At 47.1% G+C, this 16,675-nt stretch overlaps 1 protein-coding gene across 1 annotated transcript; it reads left to right on the plus strand.

The window, feature by feature from the left end:
• The first annotated feature begins 3,223 nt into the window (after positions 1–3,223).
• On the plus strand, positions 3,224–8,304 carry LOC134372049 (cytochrome P450 1A1). Its single transcript, XM_063089123.1, has 7 exons — positions 3,224–3,303; positions 5,678–6,540; positions 7,087–7,213; positions 7,302–7,391; positions 7,485–7,608; positions 7,754–7,840; positions 8,019–8,304. The coding sequence occupies exons 2-7, from the start codon at positions 5,704–5,706 to the stop codon at positions 8,302–8,304; spliced, it is 1,551 nt and encodes a 516-aa protein (XP_062945193.1). The 5' UTR covers positions 3,224–3,303; positions 5,678–5,703.
• Positions 8,305–16,675: the final 8,371 nt, after the last annotated feature.

Here is a 16,675-nt window from a genome sequence, read left to right on the forward strand (position 1 = left end):
AAAGCCTGTTAGAGAATGTGAGCAAAGCAATGCCCCTTCTAGAGAAGGGGGTTTCCTGGCTCCCTGGTCAGGAGCCTCAGCATTAGATGGTCTTCCAGCCCTAATAACCAGGCTGCCATGATTCTCTAAAGCTAAGGCAGTGGAGGGGACTCTGGGAAGCCAGTAAGAGAGGTTGGGCTACAGAGCAGGATGGGGGATCTAGGAGTGTCTTGCTCCTTACTTCTTTGCTGTGGCTTCCACACAGGCTCATTGTACTCTCTGTGGTTCTAGTTTCAACTAGGACTGAAGGACAGACCTCTCTCTCTTGGGTACCATGAAGCTCCTCAGGCTGAGTCAGAGATGCAGAGGGTGGGTTGATTGGACAGATGCTGAGAAAGCCCAGCAATACCCACCTCGTCTCCTGCCTATTCTGTTGCCTAAATTCCACCATGATAGCAGCAGCACTTTGGGTTCAACATCACTTTGCCATGTGCCCTGTCTGTAATACAGCTGTGTCTAACTCCTTTACCAATTATTAATATCTTGCCAGGACTTGGTTTATCAGATCAATTTCCTATGGTTGATTTTCCATGCTAGGATGTAGAGAAAGAAGTAGCAGTTTGAGTCAAGGTCATAGCAAGGGTCAAATGTCCTGAGAATTACCATGGAGAAGTGCTGGAAACAGAGACCAGGAGAAATCTGATCTGCTGTGGAGAAGATCCAGGAAGGCATTCCAGAGGAAGTGATGTTTTATCTGAGACTCAAAGTAAGGGACATTAGACGTAGAGGTGGGCAGACCTGGTAGGTTCTGCTAAAGATTCTGGTTCCTATCTGCATTTTTGAAAAGACCACTCTGGGTGCCACAGGGTGAAGATGGAATTGGAAGGGGCAAAAGGCAAATGGGAACCTGGTCTGAAGGCTAGAACTCTAGGGAGCAATGATGGGGGCTGGGATGAGGGTGAGGCGGTGGAGCTGGACAGACATCAAAGTGGAGAAAGGTGTCCTTGCCCCTTCCATCTATTCTCAACACAGTAGCCAGAGTGATCTTGTTTTGCTCGGACCCCAGCAATGTCTCCATCTCACAGACAGGAAGTCCCATTTTCTCAATGGGGTGCTCCCTGCACCTCGGGCAGGGCTGTTCCTGTGGGCATTCTATCCCCCAGAGCACTAAATGCCAGGAGTACTCCCCAGTCACATGACCCCTGCATATTTCCAGTGCCTCTGGTACTGCTCTCTCCCTCAAGAACCACTGTGCAAGGCCTTCGAACTTCCTCTTCCCTGTGCCAGGTGCACTCTTCATCCAGATATCTGTAGGCCTTGATTCTCAATTCCACCCTCCTGCCTCTCTGCTCAGTGTCATCTGCTCATTGAGATCTTCCCTGGCCACCCCATTTTGAATCACTATCTGTCTCCACGTAATCCTCACCCTTTCTCTGCTTTACTTTCTTGTAGCACTTTTGACCCTCTGACGTCCGCGTTTGTCTCGTGTTGCCTGTCTTCCTCTGTCAGTCAGCGCGTAAGCTCCGTGAAAGCAGGAGCCTTGTCAGTTTTGTTCATTTCTACACGAATCACTTGCGCCTCAGAACAGTGCCTGGCACATAGTAGGCACTTGGTAAATATTTGTGCTCTGCCTTAGGTGGCACCTGACTGGAGTGGGAGGTGAGGGGGCGGGATGAGGTAGTTTTCTGGCCTGCACCAGCGGACGTATGGCGGTGCCATTCGCTGGGTTGGGGAGCACATCTGAGATGGTGGGTGATGGTTAGTTGGGGACAGGTTGAGCTAGACACTCAAATACGGTTCTTCTTCCTAGACATGCTACATCGAGAGGGCTCGGCAGGGGTGGGGACGGCGTCCGAGGCAGCCAGCCAGGCGTGCCGGGCGGAGCTAGGGCTGCGTGTCCTGCCACAGGCGTGGACCAATAATGTGGACACATGCGGGCGCCCGCTCGCAGGCAGAAGCCTAGCTCCGCACGCAAACCTGGGCCCTTTGCACCGCCCTCTCCCTGCCCCCTACCCTGATGCAGTCGGTTACTCGCGACTTTGGCGGCTCCTCTCGCTCCACCCAACCTCCACGCCCCGCGAGCGACTGGCCCTTTAAGAGCCCCGCCCCGAATCCCCTCCCCCCTCGCGTGACTGTGCCGGGACCCGCGCCGGGCCGGGGAGTTGGGCGGCGAGATGGCAGCGCGGGCCTCCAGGCCCTTCTCACGCAACTGCCGGGCACCGCGCCCCCGGCCAGGTGGGGCGGGGATGGGCCGCCCGACCTCTGCCCCTGGAGGGATGTTGCAGGCGCATGCACGCTAGCCCGGGGAGCCTCCGCGCCTGGGGCCCCCTGCCCGGTCCCTGCGCCCCTCCACCCCCTGCCGCGCCCAGAGCCTCCCTCTAACCCTTTCCTCCGCCACCCGCAGCCAGCCGCGCAGCCCCACCGTCGCCCGATCTCTCTGCCCCGCCAACCAAAGCGCCAGCAACCCCGGGAGCCAAGAGGGAAGCTCGAGGGCCAGTGGGTCCCGGCTGGAGGTATCCCTGGGTTGCAGTACGCCTGAGGTGACCCTAGAGGCAGCGCCGAGACGCTAGTGAGCACTCAGCGAGACTGCACGTCCATCCTTTCCCGCCTCTCGATCAAGAAGCTCGAACTTCGGATTGTCGCCCGGCTCTAGGGGACAGGGCCAGCCAAGTGGCGCCTTTGGCCTTCCGGCCCCCATGACCTCGGGGCTGGGGTCGCCGCGCTTCTCACGCGAGCCGTGCCGGTACTCAGTAACCCGGGGGAAAGAGGTCACCACAGGACAGCCCCGCCCCTGCCTGCCTGGGGCAGTTGGCTAGTAGTGAAGGCAAGGCATTTGCACTCCTGGTGTTCCCGTGGGTGCAAAAGTCATGGAGCCAAGTACCCGTGCCCTGGCACGGAGCCCCCTCAAACCCTTTTTTCGGGTTGTCCTGGGAATTCTCCCTCAAACCCCTGCTTCGGCTGGGTTTTGTGCTGCCCATGGGGTGCCTTGGAATTGGGGGTCCCAGGTGTCCCCAGTTCCCACCCTTTTACGTACTGGCACCTAGATGAGGTGGGTTCCATAGTGGGTTCTGGCCTGTCCCCACCGCACCCCCCCTTCCATCCTAGAGTGATCACCCCACATTAGGCAACCCCTCCCTCTGTCACATCACCAAGCTCTAGAGAAGGAGGTGTGGCCACAGGCAAGGGCCTGCCTATAAAGGTGGTGGTGCCTTTGCCCTCACGCTGAAGGTGGCAGTTCCTTGGAGCCTTCCTGATCCTCCTTGGGGTCCCTGGCTCCAGAGACCACTCTTCCCAGCTCAGCTCAGCACCTCCTCACCGCCACAGGTGAGTGTGTGTGTGTAGAGGGGGGGCGGTTCTGGCTTGCCCTACCCTACCAATAAAAGGAAAATTTTGGTGCCTCCAGGTCTTCCTAGGTAGCCACTGGCCGAGCACCTCCAAAAAAGGAAGCTTAGTGTGTCCTTAGTGACCAAGCAGTCCAGTCCCTGAGAGGGGAAACTGAAGCCAGAGGAAGAGCAGGACTTCCCCAAGGTCTCACAGCTAGTTTCAGACCTCTAGATATGCATGGCCCCCCATTCAGGATGGTAGGACCTAGGCTCCAGCTCCATCCTCTACTATCTCTCTGTCTACCTTGGGGCTTCCCCATCAGAGTCACCTGGCAGGCTGGAATGAGGACACAGCTGAGGGAAGCTGGGAGCATGTGCATCCCTTCCTCAGGCTGTGTGATGAGGGAGGCTTCTCCCTGGGTGGGCAGGCTAGATGGAGGAGGTGGGCTGGGTTCTTACCAGCTATACCCTGCCCTGTCTACAAGCTACCACACTGGTGGGCTCTACCCTCCCAAGGGGTGGCTTGTCAGAGCTGAGATGTCTGGCCCGGACAAGAGAGGCTCATCTGAGCAGGAGTCCTGGGGACTTCCCTATCCCATTGACTGTCTTCTCTGTCCTTTGTTGGGAGGCAATCAGTGTGACAGACTGCCAGCTGCAGGGAACTGGAAGCACCATTCTCTGAAAACTCACCAGTCACCTCTCCCTTGGCCTCCTATCTTACAAAGGCTGGAGACCCTTGGGGCACCCATTGTGCAAAAAGGGACACCATAGCACACAAAGACCTGGCAGAGTCCCTGGTTCATTCAGGGAATCAGAGATCTAGTGTGCTTTATGATTCAGCTGCTTCAGGAAGCCTCCCTACACAATGAGGTGGCTATAGTACTTGAGGTAGGAATCATACATCTCCCTGTGTTGTGGGGTTATCCTATGGAAAAACCTTTCCCGTAAAACCGGGAGGTTCCCCAGGGTGGATCTGGGTCTTCCTTAGAATCCAGCTGCGTACTCTGAATTGGAAAATCTTGTCCCACTCTCTCTCTTAGGTGATGTAATTGGAGCCCAGAAAGGTAAAATGATTAGTCCAAGGCTATTTGGACTGGAACACTGAGTCTCCTGACCTCCAGTCTAGGGCACCAGGCAGATGCCCAAGGCAGAGCCCAATGCCTTGGAGAAAGTGGTCTATGAATTTGCACACCATTTCTAGACCAAGCCTACAAAGTATTGCCTCAGCTTCTGTTAAGTTCAGATCCATTCCTGATTTCCCTGATTCTAGTGTGGAGTTTTCTTACAGCCCTGACCTGGTGGGACCTTTCCGTTTATTCTCTGCTCTCTGGTGACAGCAAAAGGGAGAGGCCCACAAAATTCATTCATTGAGAATTGAGCCCAAGAAAAACCCTGGCCTGGATTTCTGTGACTGGGTGCTCAATCTAGCTGGTCTCTAGCTGCTTTTAAACTGTGGGTCAGTTGAGCTCAGAGCTGGAGCTGAGAGCAGTGTGGCTTGGGCAGGAGCATCCATGTCCCCTCCCCATCCCACCCTGCTCCAGGGTCTGGCAGGATTCTCTAGATCCTGAGACTGAGCAGTGGAGAACTGAGAGTTTTGGAAAAATTCTTTTATTGATCTGACCACTCTGGGAACTTTCCCTATGAGGTCTGAGTCCTGCCTCTGTCACTAATTGCTGGGTGACTTTAAGCAAGTCAGTGTCCCCTCTGGAAGTCAAGTTCCCCAAATGCAAAATGATACTAAAGGAACGGATGACCCCTAATTCCCCTGATAGCATGGTTTTCCTGTGCGGTGGATAGAATTCAAGGGGATTTGGGGTGATACACATTGATTATGTGTTTACTTTAATGCGTTGGGGGGAAAAATCAAAGCTGCACTTTCACACAGTTACTGTTTAGGATGATGCTATGTGGGTGGATTTAAAGTTGATTTCAGGAAAATGTGAAGTAAATAATAGTACTGGTGCTATATGGAAATCACAGCCTGACATTGGAAGACACTGTTTTAGATAAAGTTAAAGTTAAAGTTCTCTTTAACTGTTCTGGAATTAGGCAACTTGCTTTGAGAGTTTGTATGCAACGCTGCCTGGCTGTGTGACCTTGGACAAGTTACTTACCCTCTGTGAGCCTCACTGCAGCCTACTTCATAGGTTTGTGGCCAGGATTGAATGAAGAATGACTGTGAAATTCTTGGTACACAGTGACAGCTCGACAAACAGTTTCCCCCCACCTCTTCCTCCCCTTAATGCACAGTGAGCAGTTCTGGGTGGGAAGGTTTCCCCATCCCTTGACCAGAATGCTGACACTTTAAGGTATTGGCTCCTCCTATCCCCCCATCTGATGGCTTGATCTTTTCTTCTTGCACCACCTCTTAGCAGCCACCTCAAAGATCCCTACGCTGATCATGCTTTCTGTGTTTGAACTCCAAATCTCCTTCTCAGCCACGGAGCTTCTCCTGGCTTCCTCCATCTTCTGCCTGATATTCTGGGTAGTCAGGGCCTCAAGGCCTCCAGTTCCCAAAGGCCTGAAGAGTCCACCAGGGCCGTGGGGCTGGCCTCTAATAGGGCATGTGCTGGCCCTGGGGAAGAACCCACACCTGGCGCTCTCAAGGATGAGCCAGCAGTATGGGGACGTGCTGCAGATCCGCATTGGCTCCAGGCCCGTGGTAGTGCTAAGTGGCCTGGACACCATCCGGCAAGCCCTGGTGCGACAGGGGGAAGATTTCAAGGGCCGGCCCGACTTCTACAGCTTCACCCTCATCAATGATGGCCAGAGCTTGACCTTCAACCCAGATTCTGGACCGGTGTGGGCTGCTCGCCGGCGCCTAGCCCAGAACGCCCTAAAAAGTTTCTCCATCGCCTCCAACCCAGCTTCCTTGTCCTCCTGCTACTTGGAGGAGCATGTGAGCAAGGAGGCTGAAGCCCTCATCAGCAAGTTGCAGGAGCTGATGTCAGGGGTTGGGCACTTTGACCCCTACAAGTATGTGGTGGTGTCAGTGACCAATGTTATCTGTGCCATATGCTTTGGCCAGCGCTATGACCACGACCACCAAGAGCTCCTTAGCATAGTCAACCAGAGTAATGAGTTCGGGGAGGTGGTTGCCTCTGGAAACCCAGCTGATTTCATCCCTGTCCTCCGTTACCTGCCCAACTCTGCTCTGGATGCCTTCAAGGACCTGAATAAAAAGTCCTACAGCTTCACGCAGAAGATAGTCAAGGAGCACTACAAAACGTTTGAGAAGGTATGGGCTGGGGAGAGGTGGGTGGGTGGTAGAAAGCAGGCAGGGTCAGGGACTGGGAGGTCAGAGATAAGAGGGAGAGGATGAAGTTTGGCAAGTTTTCAGGGAGGCTTCTCTATGAGATTTTGAAGCTGGTTGTGGAGTGAACCTTATCCTTGGCTCGGAATAGAACTTTTTCTTGACCAGACCTTATATGCTTCCATCAGACAGTAATAGCCACTGAATAGCTACCCCACGTAGAACCCTGGGCCAGTTGTTGTGGGGACCAGGAAGTGTTAAAGAAATAACCTATCCTCATGGTAGAAAAAAGTTAAAGAGCACATCCAGATGATAACAGTACCAGACTTTGTGTAAGGTGTCCCTCGAGTTGAAGCTACCTGTGTTCTAAGGTAAGAAAGAGCCTTGCAGAGGCAGAGAGAAGCTGGGATAGCAGCCTCAGGGGGCATCACCTCTTGAACAGAGGTGCTAGAGATAGTGAGGGACCAGGCCTAGATGGAGAGGTGGGTTTGGCTTTGGGATGTTGCTCACCTGTGGGCCTTCCTGATCCAGGGCCACATCCGGGACATCACAGACAGCCTGATTAAGCACTGTCAGGATAAGAGTCTGGATGAGAATGCTAATATCCAGCTGTCAGACGAGAAGATTGTTAGTGTTGTCTTGGACCTCTTTGGAGCCGGTATGAACTACCCCATTGTGCCCTTCCTATGCCCAAATGCCCTGACTCACCATCTGCCTAACTTCTCCTTCCATTCTACCCTGTCCAGGATTTGACACAGTCACAACTTCCATCTCCTGGAGCCTCATGTACCTAGTGACAAACCCCAGGATACAAAGCAAAATCCAAGAGGAGCTGGGTAAGTGGTGGGTCCCGTCAAAGGGCTCAAGGCATGGAGCCTGGCCAAGGTGTGTGCAGCCCCTTAATCCATCTGGTCCTTTGTGTTCTGCAGACACAGTGATTGGCAGGGCGCGATGGCCCCGGCTCTCTGACAGATCCCAGCTGCCCTATCTGGAGGCATTCATTCTGGAGACCTTCCGACACTCCTCCTTCCTTCCCTTCACCATCCCCCACAGGTGAGGCTCCATAGATCTACTGCTGTCTGATTTTGGGTCTTACTCCAGTACACATACCTGATTAGGGATAGTGGGAGGGCCACGGCAGGGGAGACAGGAGATCCCCTTGTGCCTCTGAGGCTGACTGATCTTCCTCCCTCCCCAGCACCACAAGAGATACAAATCTGAATGGCTTTTACATTCCCAAGGGGCGTTGTGTCTTTGTGAACCAGTGGCAGATCAACCATGACCAGTAAGTTGAGAGGGACAGAGGAAACTCCTGGGCTGGCTGGACCCACCCTCTCCTGGGCTTCAGACCCTCTTGTCTGTGGGTCACTTGCCCATTCCCTATCCTTTGGGGCTGAGACTCAACCCACTCAATGCTTCTGAGCCTCCAAGCTGCCACTTCAGGTGCCTCCCTTTGGTTACAGGAAGCTGTGGGGTAACCCATCTGAGTTCCAGCCTGAACGGTTTCTCACCCCGGATGGTACTGTCAACAAGGCACTGGGTGAGAAGGTGATTATCTTTGGCCTGGGCAAGCGGAAGTGCCTCGGGGAGACCATTGCCCGCTTGGAGGTCTTTCTGTTCCTGGCCATCCTGCTGCAGCAGGTGGAATTCAGCGTGCTGCCGGGTGTGAAGGTGGACATGACCCCCATCTACGGGCTAACCATGAAGCATGCCCGCTGCGAGTACTTCCAAATGCAAATGCGCTCTTAGGAGCCCGAGAGTCTTGAAGCCTAGACTCTCTACCTGGCCTGGCTGGGCACCAGACCAAGGGGCTGGCCCAGGGAAGTCTAAGCTTCGGCCTGAAACTCACAGATACTGGTTTGGCTGATCTTTTGCTATCTGGGCTGTGGGCAATCTTGAGGGATCATGCCTGCCCCTACCCAGGGAAGTCTAAGCTTCGGCCTGAAACTCACAGATACTGGTTTGGCTGATCTTTTGCTATCTGGGCTGTGGGCAATCTTGAGGGATCATGCCTGCCCCTACCCAGAATTGCCCCTCTTCCTACTGACCATAGACCATGTGCATGCAGAGGCCACACGGGAGCCAATGGGGTCTTTTGAAGTTGAGCTTGAGCTAGGAGGCATGGTAGGTTAGGAGGCCCTTAGACCTCTGAGAATCTCTGAAGAGTTCTCTAGAAGCCCCTGGACCCAGCAGCTGGCTGGCTCTATGGGGATGCTGACTAGATTGAAAAACATTTCAAAAGGCCACATAAGGAATTATCCAATCTCTTTGACAAGTGGGAGCTGCCAAGAATGAAGGGAAGAGACAGCCTAGGATACTGGCACAGAGGTGGTCTTGCTGCTTAAACAAGGCTAAGCAAATTGACCACACAAGTGTGGGATGCTGTACCTGGGGTGGAGCCACCTTCCTCTGCCATCCCTGCAGGCAGGAACAAACAGGTCTGCATTCTGGCCTTGGAAAGTGCCTGTTCCTGTCGAGGATGGGTGGGGCTTGTGTCTAAGAGGAGTATACAGCAGAGGGAGTGCACATATCCAGACCCCAGGACCAGGGTCAGAGTGAGGAGGTGGTATTGAAATCACCTTCTGCTGGTCTCCCTTTTCTACACCCTGTATTAAAATGTCTATTTTTAATGTTCGTACACAATGGCCTTTTTTATTCTATCCTGCGTTGTGCTTGAATTTTTGCATTTATCATATATAAGAGCTTAAGGACCATTTATTTAATGTATTAGAGAAAATTCTAACCCAAGTATCTGGAAATGTGTAGGAAACATCTACTTGAGCTAAATAAAGGTATTATCCAGAAATACTGTAGGTGAAGATTTTTTGAATCTTGAATGAAGACAACACTCATCTCCATGTCCACCTTGAGCCTAATCTTGTGTTGGGTTTTACCGTGGGGAAGAGGAGGAGGAGGTGGCAGTGAAAAGGTGAAGCCACTGGTCTCAGGCAGTCTGGGGGACAAGATTGTCTCCCTTCATTGAATTCCTTCCTCTCAGACTTATCACACACTGATGAAGATAGTAGTCTCTGAACCAGGCTCTGGGGGTATAAAGTGAATAAAACGCAGTCATTGCTTTCAACAGCCTCCCACGCTGGCTGAGGGAGCTGACATAAGGGCATCATCTAATTCATGGTGATCAGGGCTCAGCCAGACTGATGCATGTAGGAGGGTGGGGTCCAGAGCCAGGGGTGGGGCCACGTGGAGGAGTGGGTGCTGGGAGAAGTTCCTGGGTCTTGGGGCTACCTGAGTCTTCCTTGGAGCATGAGAGGCAGTTTCACTTGGGGCTCATACCATTAGATGCTGAAGCCCAAGGTGGCAGGCTCTGTTCACAGTTTTTCGGGGGGGAGGAGTTCTTGGCTCATAAGTTGTGATCTTTCCTCATTATGCATGTCTTGACTCAGGGTCGGCAGCAGTATCAGAACCCAACGCTGATCACAGATGCAGAACAAGGCCTTTGACTGTCAGGCTCCTATGAGCAGTTGGTGGTGGCTCACATTTCATGCTGAAATGTCTATCAGGGATGGCAGAGTTGTGACAAGTAGGGGTAGAGGGAAGACCCACATAACTAGGAGCTGCTATGACTAAGGGGCTGAGGAGAAACACATCTTGGGATGTGACCCTCCTCCCCCACCCCAGCCCTGCTTTCTTCCTGAAGCATTGTGTAGTGGCCAGGAGCTGCCACATTCATGCATCATGTTTGTATTGCTTTTTAGAAATATAATTAATATATATTGTCAATGTCCATCAGCTAAAGACTACAAGGAACACACCTGTAGTTAAGCAAGTTAGATTTATTACCCAGTGAGGGAGGATAAACACCATGGAGAACATGCAATGTCTCAGTAAGATTATATTAGAAAGAACTGATTATAGGATTCGGGCTTTGGGTTTGTCTTTTGGATTTGGGTATTGTTTTGTTTTCTTTGATCGTGGTTGCAGAGTAACCTTGTCTGAGGTTGGTGTTCTGGGAGAAGAGAAGTGGAGAACAGGAGAAAAAAATGGCCTGTAAGCATCATCAGATCAGCTTGTAATAATATTAGGGTCTAGCTGTGAACATCAGATCAGTTCCAGCTGTCATGAGCTGTTCTTTCTCAGTTCTCCTCTTCGGTCAAGGGTAGACAAAGTTAGGTCTCCATTATATCTAGGTTTTCATCCTTGCTAAGATTTTGCTGATTAAGATCGATTTGCTGAGCATCCACTGAAAGTCTGTAATTGAACCAGAATTAAACTTTTCTTCTTCTGGTATAGGATGAGTTAGTGGACCATCTCACGTGACAATGGCTGTGGAGTAGCATTTCAGCTTCTGGACAGGCTACATCAACCGATTGTAACATAATCAATTATGAGAAGAAAGTAAATCTTAGTCCTTGTAATGAGTCTCAAAGCCAAAGGCCTAGATTATGAAATCCAGGCAATGAAAACAGTCCCAGAATCCAGTTGGGTCTGTTTTAGAGAGTCAGGTGGCTTTTTCTATTTGCCTTGTAGTATTTATATAGGTGTGGCAAGTAATATTTGCTACAGCACAAATTCTCCCTTGGTAGACTAAGAGGAAATGAAGGGCCTCATGATTGTTCACAACAACTCTAGTTAATGAATTTAGACTAGCTTGTTGGGCTTTCAGACCAGAAGTGGTGTCATGTTTGACTTCTGGTCCGTCAGACACAAGCTTTGAGCCTTTTCCAGTTCTATTATTCCCACCATGGGAGTTGTAGCTGGCAGAGTATGCATGAAGAGAGCATCACTTATCCCTCTTGATTCTCCTGAATGATCTGTGTTTGCTTCATTTTGGAGGCTCCTGAAGGTCTTTTTAGGGAAGCATGATATTTTAATGTTCCTAAAAAGAAACACTCATACATTGCTGTGGAAATGTAAAATGATATAGTCGCTTTGCAAAAGTTGGCAGTTCCTATAGCTCTCTATCTTCCTAAGTTAAACATAGAGTTTGAATGTAGAGTTACCATAGGATCCAGAATTCCACTCCTAGGTATATACCCAAGAGAAATAAAAACGTGTGTCCACACAGAAACTTGTCCACGAATGTTCATAACAGTGTTATTCATAATAGCCAAAAAGTTGAAATAATCCAAATTAAGTAACCCAAATTACCTGATAAAGGATGTACAAAATGTGTTATATCCATACAATGGATTATTATTCAGCCATAAAAAGGAATGAAGTGTTGATACATGCTACAACATGGATGAACCTTGAAGACATTATGCTAAGTGAAAGAAAACAGACCACTTACAGTTAGGTACATAGTATACGATTTCATTTATATGAAATGTCCTGAATAGGCAAGGCCATGGAAATAGGAAATAGATTAGTGGCTGCCAGGGGCCGGGGGAGGGAGAAATGGGGAGTGACTGCTAATGGGTACAGGATTTCTTTGAGGAGTGAAGAAAATGTTCTGAAATTAGTGGTGATGGGGGTACAACTTTGTGAACATAATCAAAATCACTGAATTGTTCACTTTAAAAGGGTAAATATTATGGTTTATGTATTATATCTCAATTTTTTTCTTTTATTCTCCAAAATTCTGCTTCAGAATATATCTCAGCTTTTAAAAATCACATCGGGGACTAGGATGCCAGAATAAACCCATTTTATGGAATGTTGAAGCTGCTCATATTTGGTCTAAGAGACAACCAGAATCTTTTCCCTCTCCTGTAGGAAACAGGGTTTTCCAGAGAAATAGAAGATATATATAAGAGATTCTATTATAAGGCATTGGCTGAGATGACCCACAATCTGACATCTGCAAGCTGGAGACCCAGGAAAGCCAGTGGTGTAGTTCAAAGGCCTGAGGGCAGGAGAGCTTGTGGTACAGGTTCCGGTCCAGGACTGAAGGCCTGAGAACCAGGAGTCCCGAGAAGATCGATGTCCCAGCTCAATTGGTCAGGCAGAGTTAATTCAACTTTCCTCTGCCTTTTTGTTCTATTCAGGCCCTCAACGGATTGGATGATGCCCAGAGTCTAACCTCAAACTCCTCCTGGCTGATTTCTTGCTTCCTACTGTTTCTGTTATTGTAACCCTAATTCCTGAACCCATTTGGTAAAATTACAGTTCTTCTTTCTCTTTTTCGGCAGCTGGCTGGTATAAATAACAGTTTTTCATGAAAGATAGTTTAGGATCACAGTGGCCATTTTAGGACACTTTTTGGGAAATTTTTCATTTTAATAAGTTTTATACCCCCCTGAAGTTTTAAAATAAAAGGAGAAACAAAAACTCAGTTCTGCAATGGCTAGCCTTTTTGTTAGTGATAAAGGCTTTGATTTTATGCACTCTTTAGGAATATCTAACCCATTTAGACAAATCTAACATTTAAAAAAGAATAAACTTCTAAATCAGATTTTAAGGTCCCCTGGAATCTACAAGAGCTCTGTGCTAATTGATTTTTAGAGAATAAGCGCTTATGTGAACTTAAAATAAGGAAACTCAAGAATATTTAAAAGAAAGAGAAAAATTTAACTTGTAATCCTTTAAATATGCTGACTCTTTAAAGACTTTTCTTTTCTCTCCAGCTGAAGCTGAACTCTGAAGGGAAAAAGGGAATAACTGAACCAAGTCAATGGCCGTGATTACTAAGTTACAATGTAAAAAAAAAAAGAAAAAATATATACGTGTATATATATATGCAGGCCACCCTGAGCTTTCAACCAACTAAAGTAACTTAATAATTGAAACATTATCATAAAAGGAAAAAATAAAACAATATTTCTACTTAGGGTGATCCTTTGAAATTAGTTTGGTTTGATAATATGACTTATTTATGATTTAATCACAATTTTAGCAATTCTTTTTTTTTTTTTTTTTTTTAAAGATGACTGGTAAAGGGATCTTAACCCTTGACTTGGTGTTGTCAGCACCACGCTCAGCCAGTGAGCCAACCGGCCATCCCTATATGGGATCCGAACCCGTTGCCTTGGTGTTATCAGCACCGCACTCTCCCGAGTGAGCCGCGGGCCGGCGCCACGATTTTAGCAATTCTAACAATATTCTAGGTGATGAAAACTTGATTTACTTTCTCAAAGAAGGCCTAATAATTTTCCTGTACTAGCTTTACTTGTCTGATAAGCTAACACTGCTTTAATAATTATTCCTAAAAATGTGTTCATCTAAATTAAATTATAATAATGTTTTCATGAAAAAGATAGGCTTTTTTATTAGTATATTCATTGATACAAATCATACTTATTCTTTATGTCCCTTATCCAATCTCTCCCCCTCCCCTGCCCCCTCTCCATCTAACAACCATTGACTTGTTCTCTCCATCTGATAGATTAACTATTGCTCTGTTAGTTTGTTGCCTACATGATCTGTGCAGTACTGAGACAGCAGTAAGTCCTCCCCTATTATCATAAATGAGATGCTTCTTCTATTACTCTGGAGTGTGCTTTGGTGGAGAGAAAGGACCTCTTCTTTTTTGGTCTCCGCTGGTTTCTCTCTTTGTGTCAATGAAGTTGAGAGCCTGGCATGCCATCTGCACGGTGGCTGTGACTGCTGCTATAGAGACTACCAGCCATGGCAACTGCGGTGGCTGTGGTGGGCTACCCACATGGAAATAGTGTTTTTGGTGTGCTCTTTACCTGGTTGGGGCTGGGTTCAGCTTCCCCTGACTCCATACCTCAGGACCCCAGGTGGGCCCTGCCATGGTGGCAACAGTTTGAAGATAGGCTTTTTTTTTTTTTTTTTTTAAAGATGACCGGTAAGGGGATCTTAACCCTTGACTTGGTGTTGTCAGCACCACGCTCTCCCAAGTGAGCCACAGGCCAGCCCCTAGGCTTTCTTTCAAAAATATACTTCTTATGACTTCAGAAAGTACCACAAATTACTTGAATCTAAACTTGAGCTATCTATGTGAATTCTAAAAATATTATATTATTTTCTGGTAATTTTTCATATTAATATTGACTGTATTAAGGGTGATTTAAATGTAGTGCTTAAGATTTCTAACTGACTTTGGTGTCAAATGTTTAATGCCCTTAAAAATGGTTAAAATGATAAACTCCATAGAATGTATATTTTGGTACAGGTAAAAAAATAAAAAGAGTTTTTGGTATCTAAACTGACTTTGGGGTTTCCCAGGTGGTCACTGGGATAGCACAGAGATTTGCTCAAGAAAGGGGGATTATAGGAATAACCATTTTTTTTTTGGTCATTCATCTCCAGATGTTATTTAATTCAAAACTATTGAGAAAATTCTTTTGTTTCCCAAACCCAGGATGAAAATAAACTAAATATGACACATCAAAAGAGAAATTCAGTCTTGCTATTAATACTAATTTGTTTCAAAAATTATGTACTTTGTAGTTTGAGAATAAGCACTATCATGTTCATGTACAATGACTGAAACAGACTGATGAATAATTTTTGTTTCTAGATTTAAATACTCTTTCAGTTGGGAACTATCATAAAAACATTTTATGATATAAATGACTGACTAAAGCTTTATAAATGAATGTATGTTATTTACAACGGAGGATTCTACTTTCCTCATTCTAGCATTGCTGATTATTAAAATAAATTAACCAGAGCCATCCAGTTGTATCATACTAAAGGACTTACCTAAAAGTCCCTGCTGTAAGCTATAGTTCAGAAATTGAGTCTCCTAGAAGAAACATCAAAAAGCCTCAATAACAAACTGTCACACACACTCACTAGACTCTCCAAAGTGACCAAGTCAGGATCTCAAGGACCTTTGCAGTCCAGAGGGAGAGACTTTATGTAAGTAGACAGCTCAACCCAAGATCTTTGGATCAAGATCAATGGCTATAAACAGGGCTACTGATTTACCGATTAATATTCTTAACCATTTTTAATAATAAAGTTTAAATTTTTAATTTTTTTCACCATCCTAATTCTAGGACAAACTATATGTACACAGGTCACTTGTTAGATTCAGTCGCTACCTGAGGAAATTTAAGTTGCTGCTGGATTTATCACTAGTCTCTAACAATACTGGGGAGATCTCTTCTGTTAGGGTATTCTGCTAAACATGCGGCCAGCTGCAATTGTGATAACAATCATTCGTGAAAATCAATTTCCATTTCTGATTGGTCCACAATTAATAACTTTACTGTAAAAAAAGTTATATCATACAGGCTGATTATATTAAGGTAAATAAAACTAGTTAATTATAATAGACCAAACTTAATTCGTAGGTGTGTGGCTTGTGTTAAGAAAACTCAAGTAAATGGGCCGGCCCGTGGCTCACTCGGGAGAGTGCGGTGCTGATAACACCAAGACCATAGGTTCGGATCCTATATAGGGATGGCCGGTTAGCTCACTGGCTGAGCGTGGTGCTGACAACACCAAGTCAAGGGTTAAGATCCCCTTACCAGTCATCTTTAAAAAAAAAAGAAAACTCAAGTAAATATAACATAAATCCCTCAGTTATAAAAGATGATAGTTTTTCTGTAAAGCCATATAATATAAAATCTTGCTAACTGTGCCACCTCATAGGAAATAACCAATAATTTGGTTATTATTATTATTTTTTTTACCAATAACTTTAACTAACTTTTACGCTTAACTAGTTAATCAAGGAAGATATCCTTGTGCTGGCAGGACTAACTGCACCCTTTTGGTTGTCACCTTAGACATATTTAGCTATAATGACCCCCAGAGGTTTGAGATATAGATTACAAATTTACTAACATTACAAGTTGTGTTTGCATTCCTAGCCAAAGGAATATTGTTACACAATGGGGGCCTTGAAGGGAGTAACCAGCCTGCCACATAAGAATGGATTTTATGCTTTTCTTGGATTTTAATACTTTTCTTCTCTCTGATAGTATCTCAAATGCCTTAGTGTGCTCTCATGGATAGTTGAAGTGCAGATCATTCAGGAGGAGTTCAAGAAACTTCCTTCTAATATTTAGTGAGTATAGTTGCTCCGTGGCTTTGTATACCTGCATTTGAATATTATACACAACATCTTTTCCTTCCTATAGCAGTCATTGCTGATGCCCAACAAAAGAGACTTGAGTGATTTGCCACCACAGCATTAGAGTATAGAAATAGATGGGCTACTTGTTGAATAAGGTTGTGTCTGTTGATCGGCAAATACCTCCTCCTGTATATTTGGGTAATGCTTCCATTCAGGTAGAAAGGT

This window comes from Cynocephalus volans, chromosome 3 (assembly GCF_027409185.1).
Source record: "Cynocephalus volans isolate mCynVol1 chromosome 3, mCynVol1.pri, whole genome shotgun sequence".
Taxonomy (NCBI): domain Eukaryota; kingdom Metazoa; phylum Chordata; class Mammalia; order Dermoptera; family Cynocephalidae; genus Cynocephalus; species Cynocephalus volans.

What these genes read in the sequence shown, in the direction of transcription:
- LOC134372049 (XM_063089123.1), top strand. Translation starts at nt 5,704, where the DNA reads ATGCTTTCTGTGTTTGAACTCCAAATCTCCTTCTCAGCCACGGAGCTT. An exon ending in ACTACAAAACGTTTGAGAAG is followed by an intron (nt 6,541 to 7,086) that starts GTATGGGCTGGG and finishes TTCCTGATCCAG; the next exon opens with GGCCACATCCGGGACATCAC. An exon ending in TGGCAGATCAACCATGACCA is followed by an intron (nt 7,841 to 8,018) that starts GTAAGTTGAGAG and finishes CTTTGGTTACAG; the next exon opens with GAAGCTGTGGGGTAACCCAT.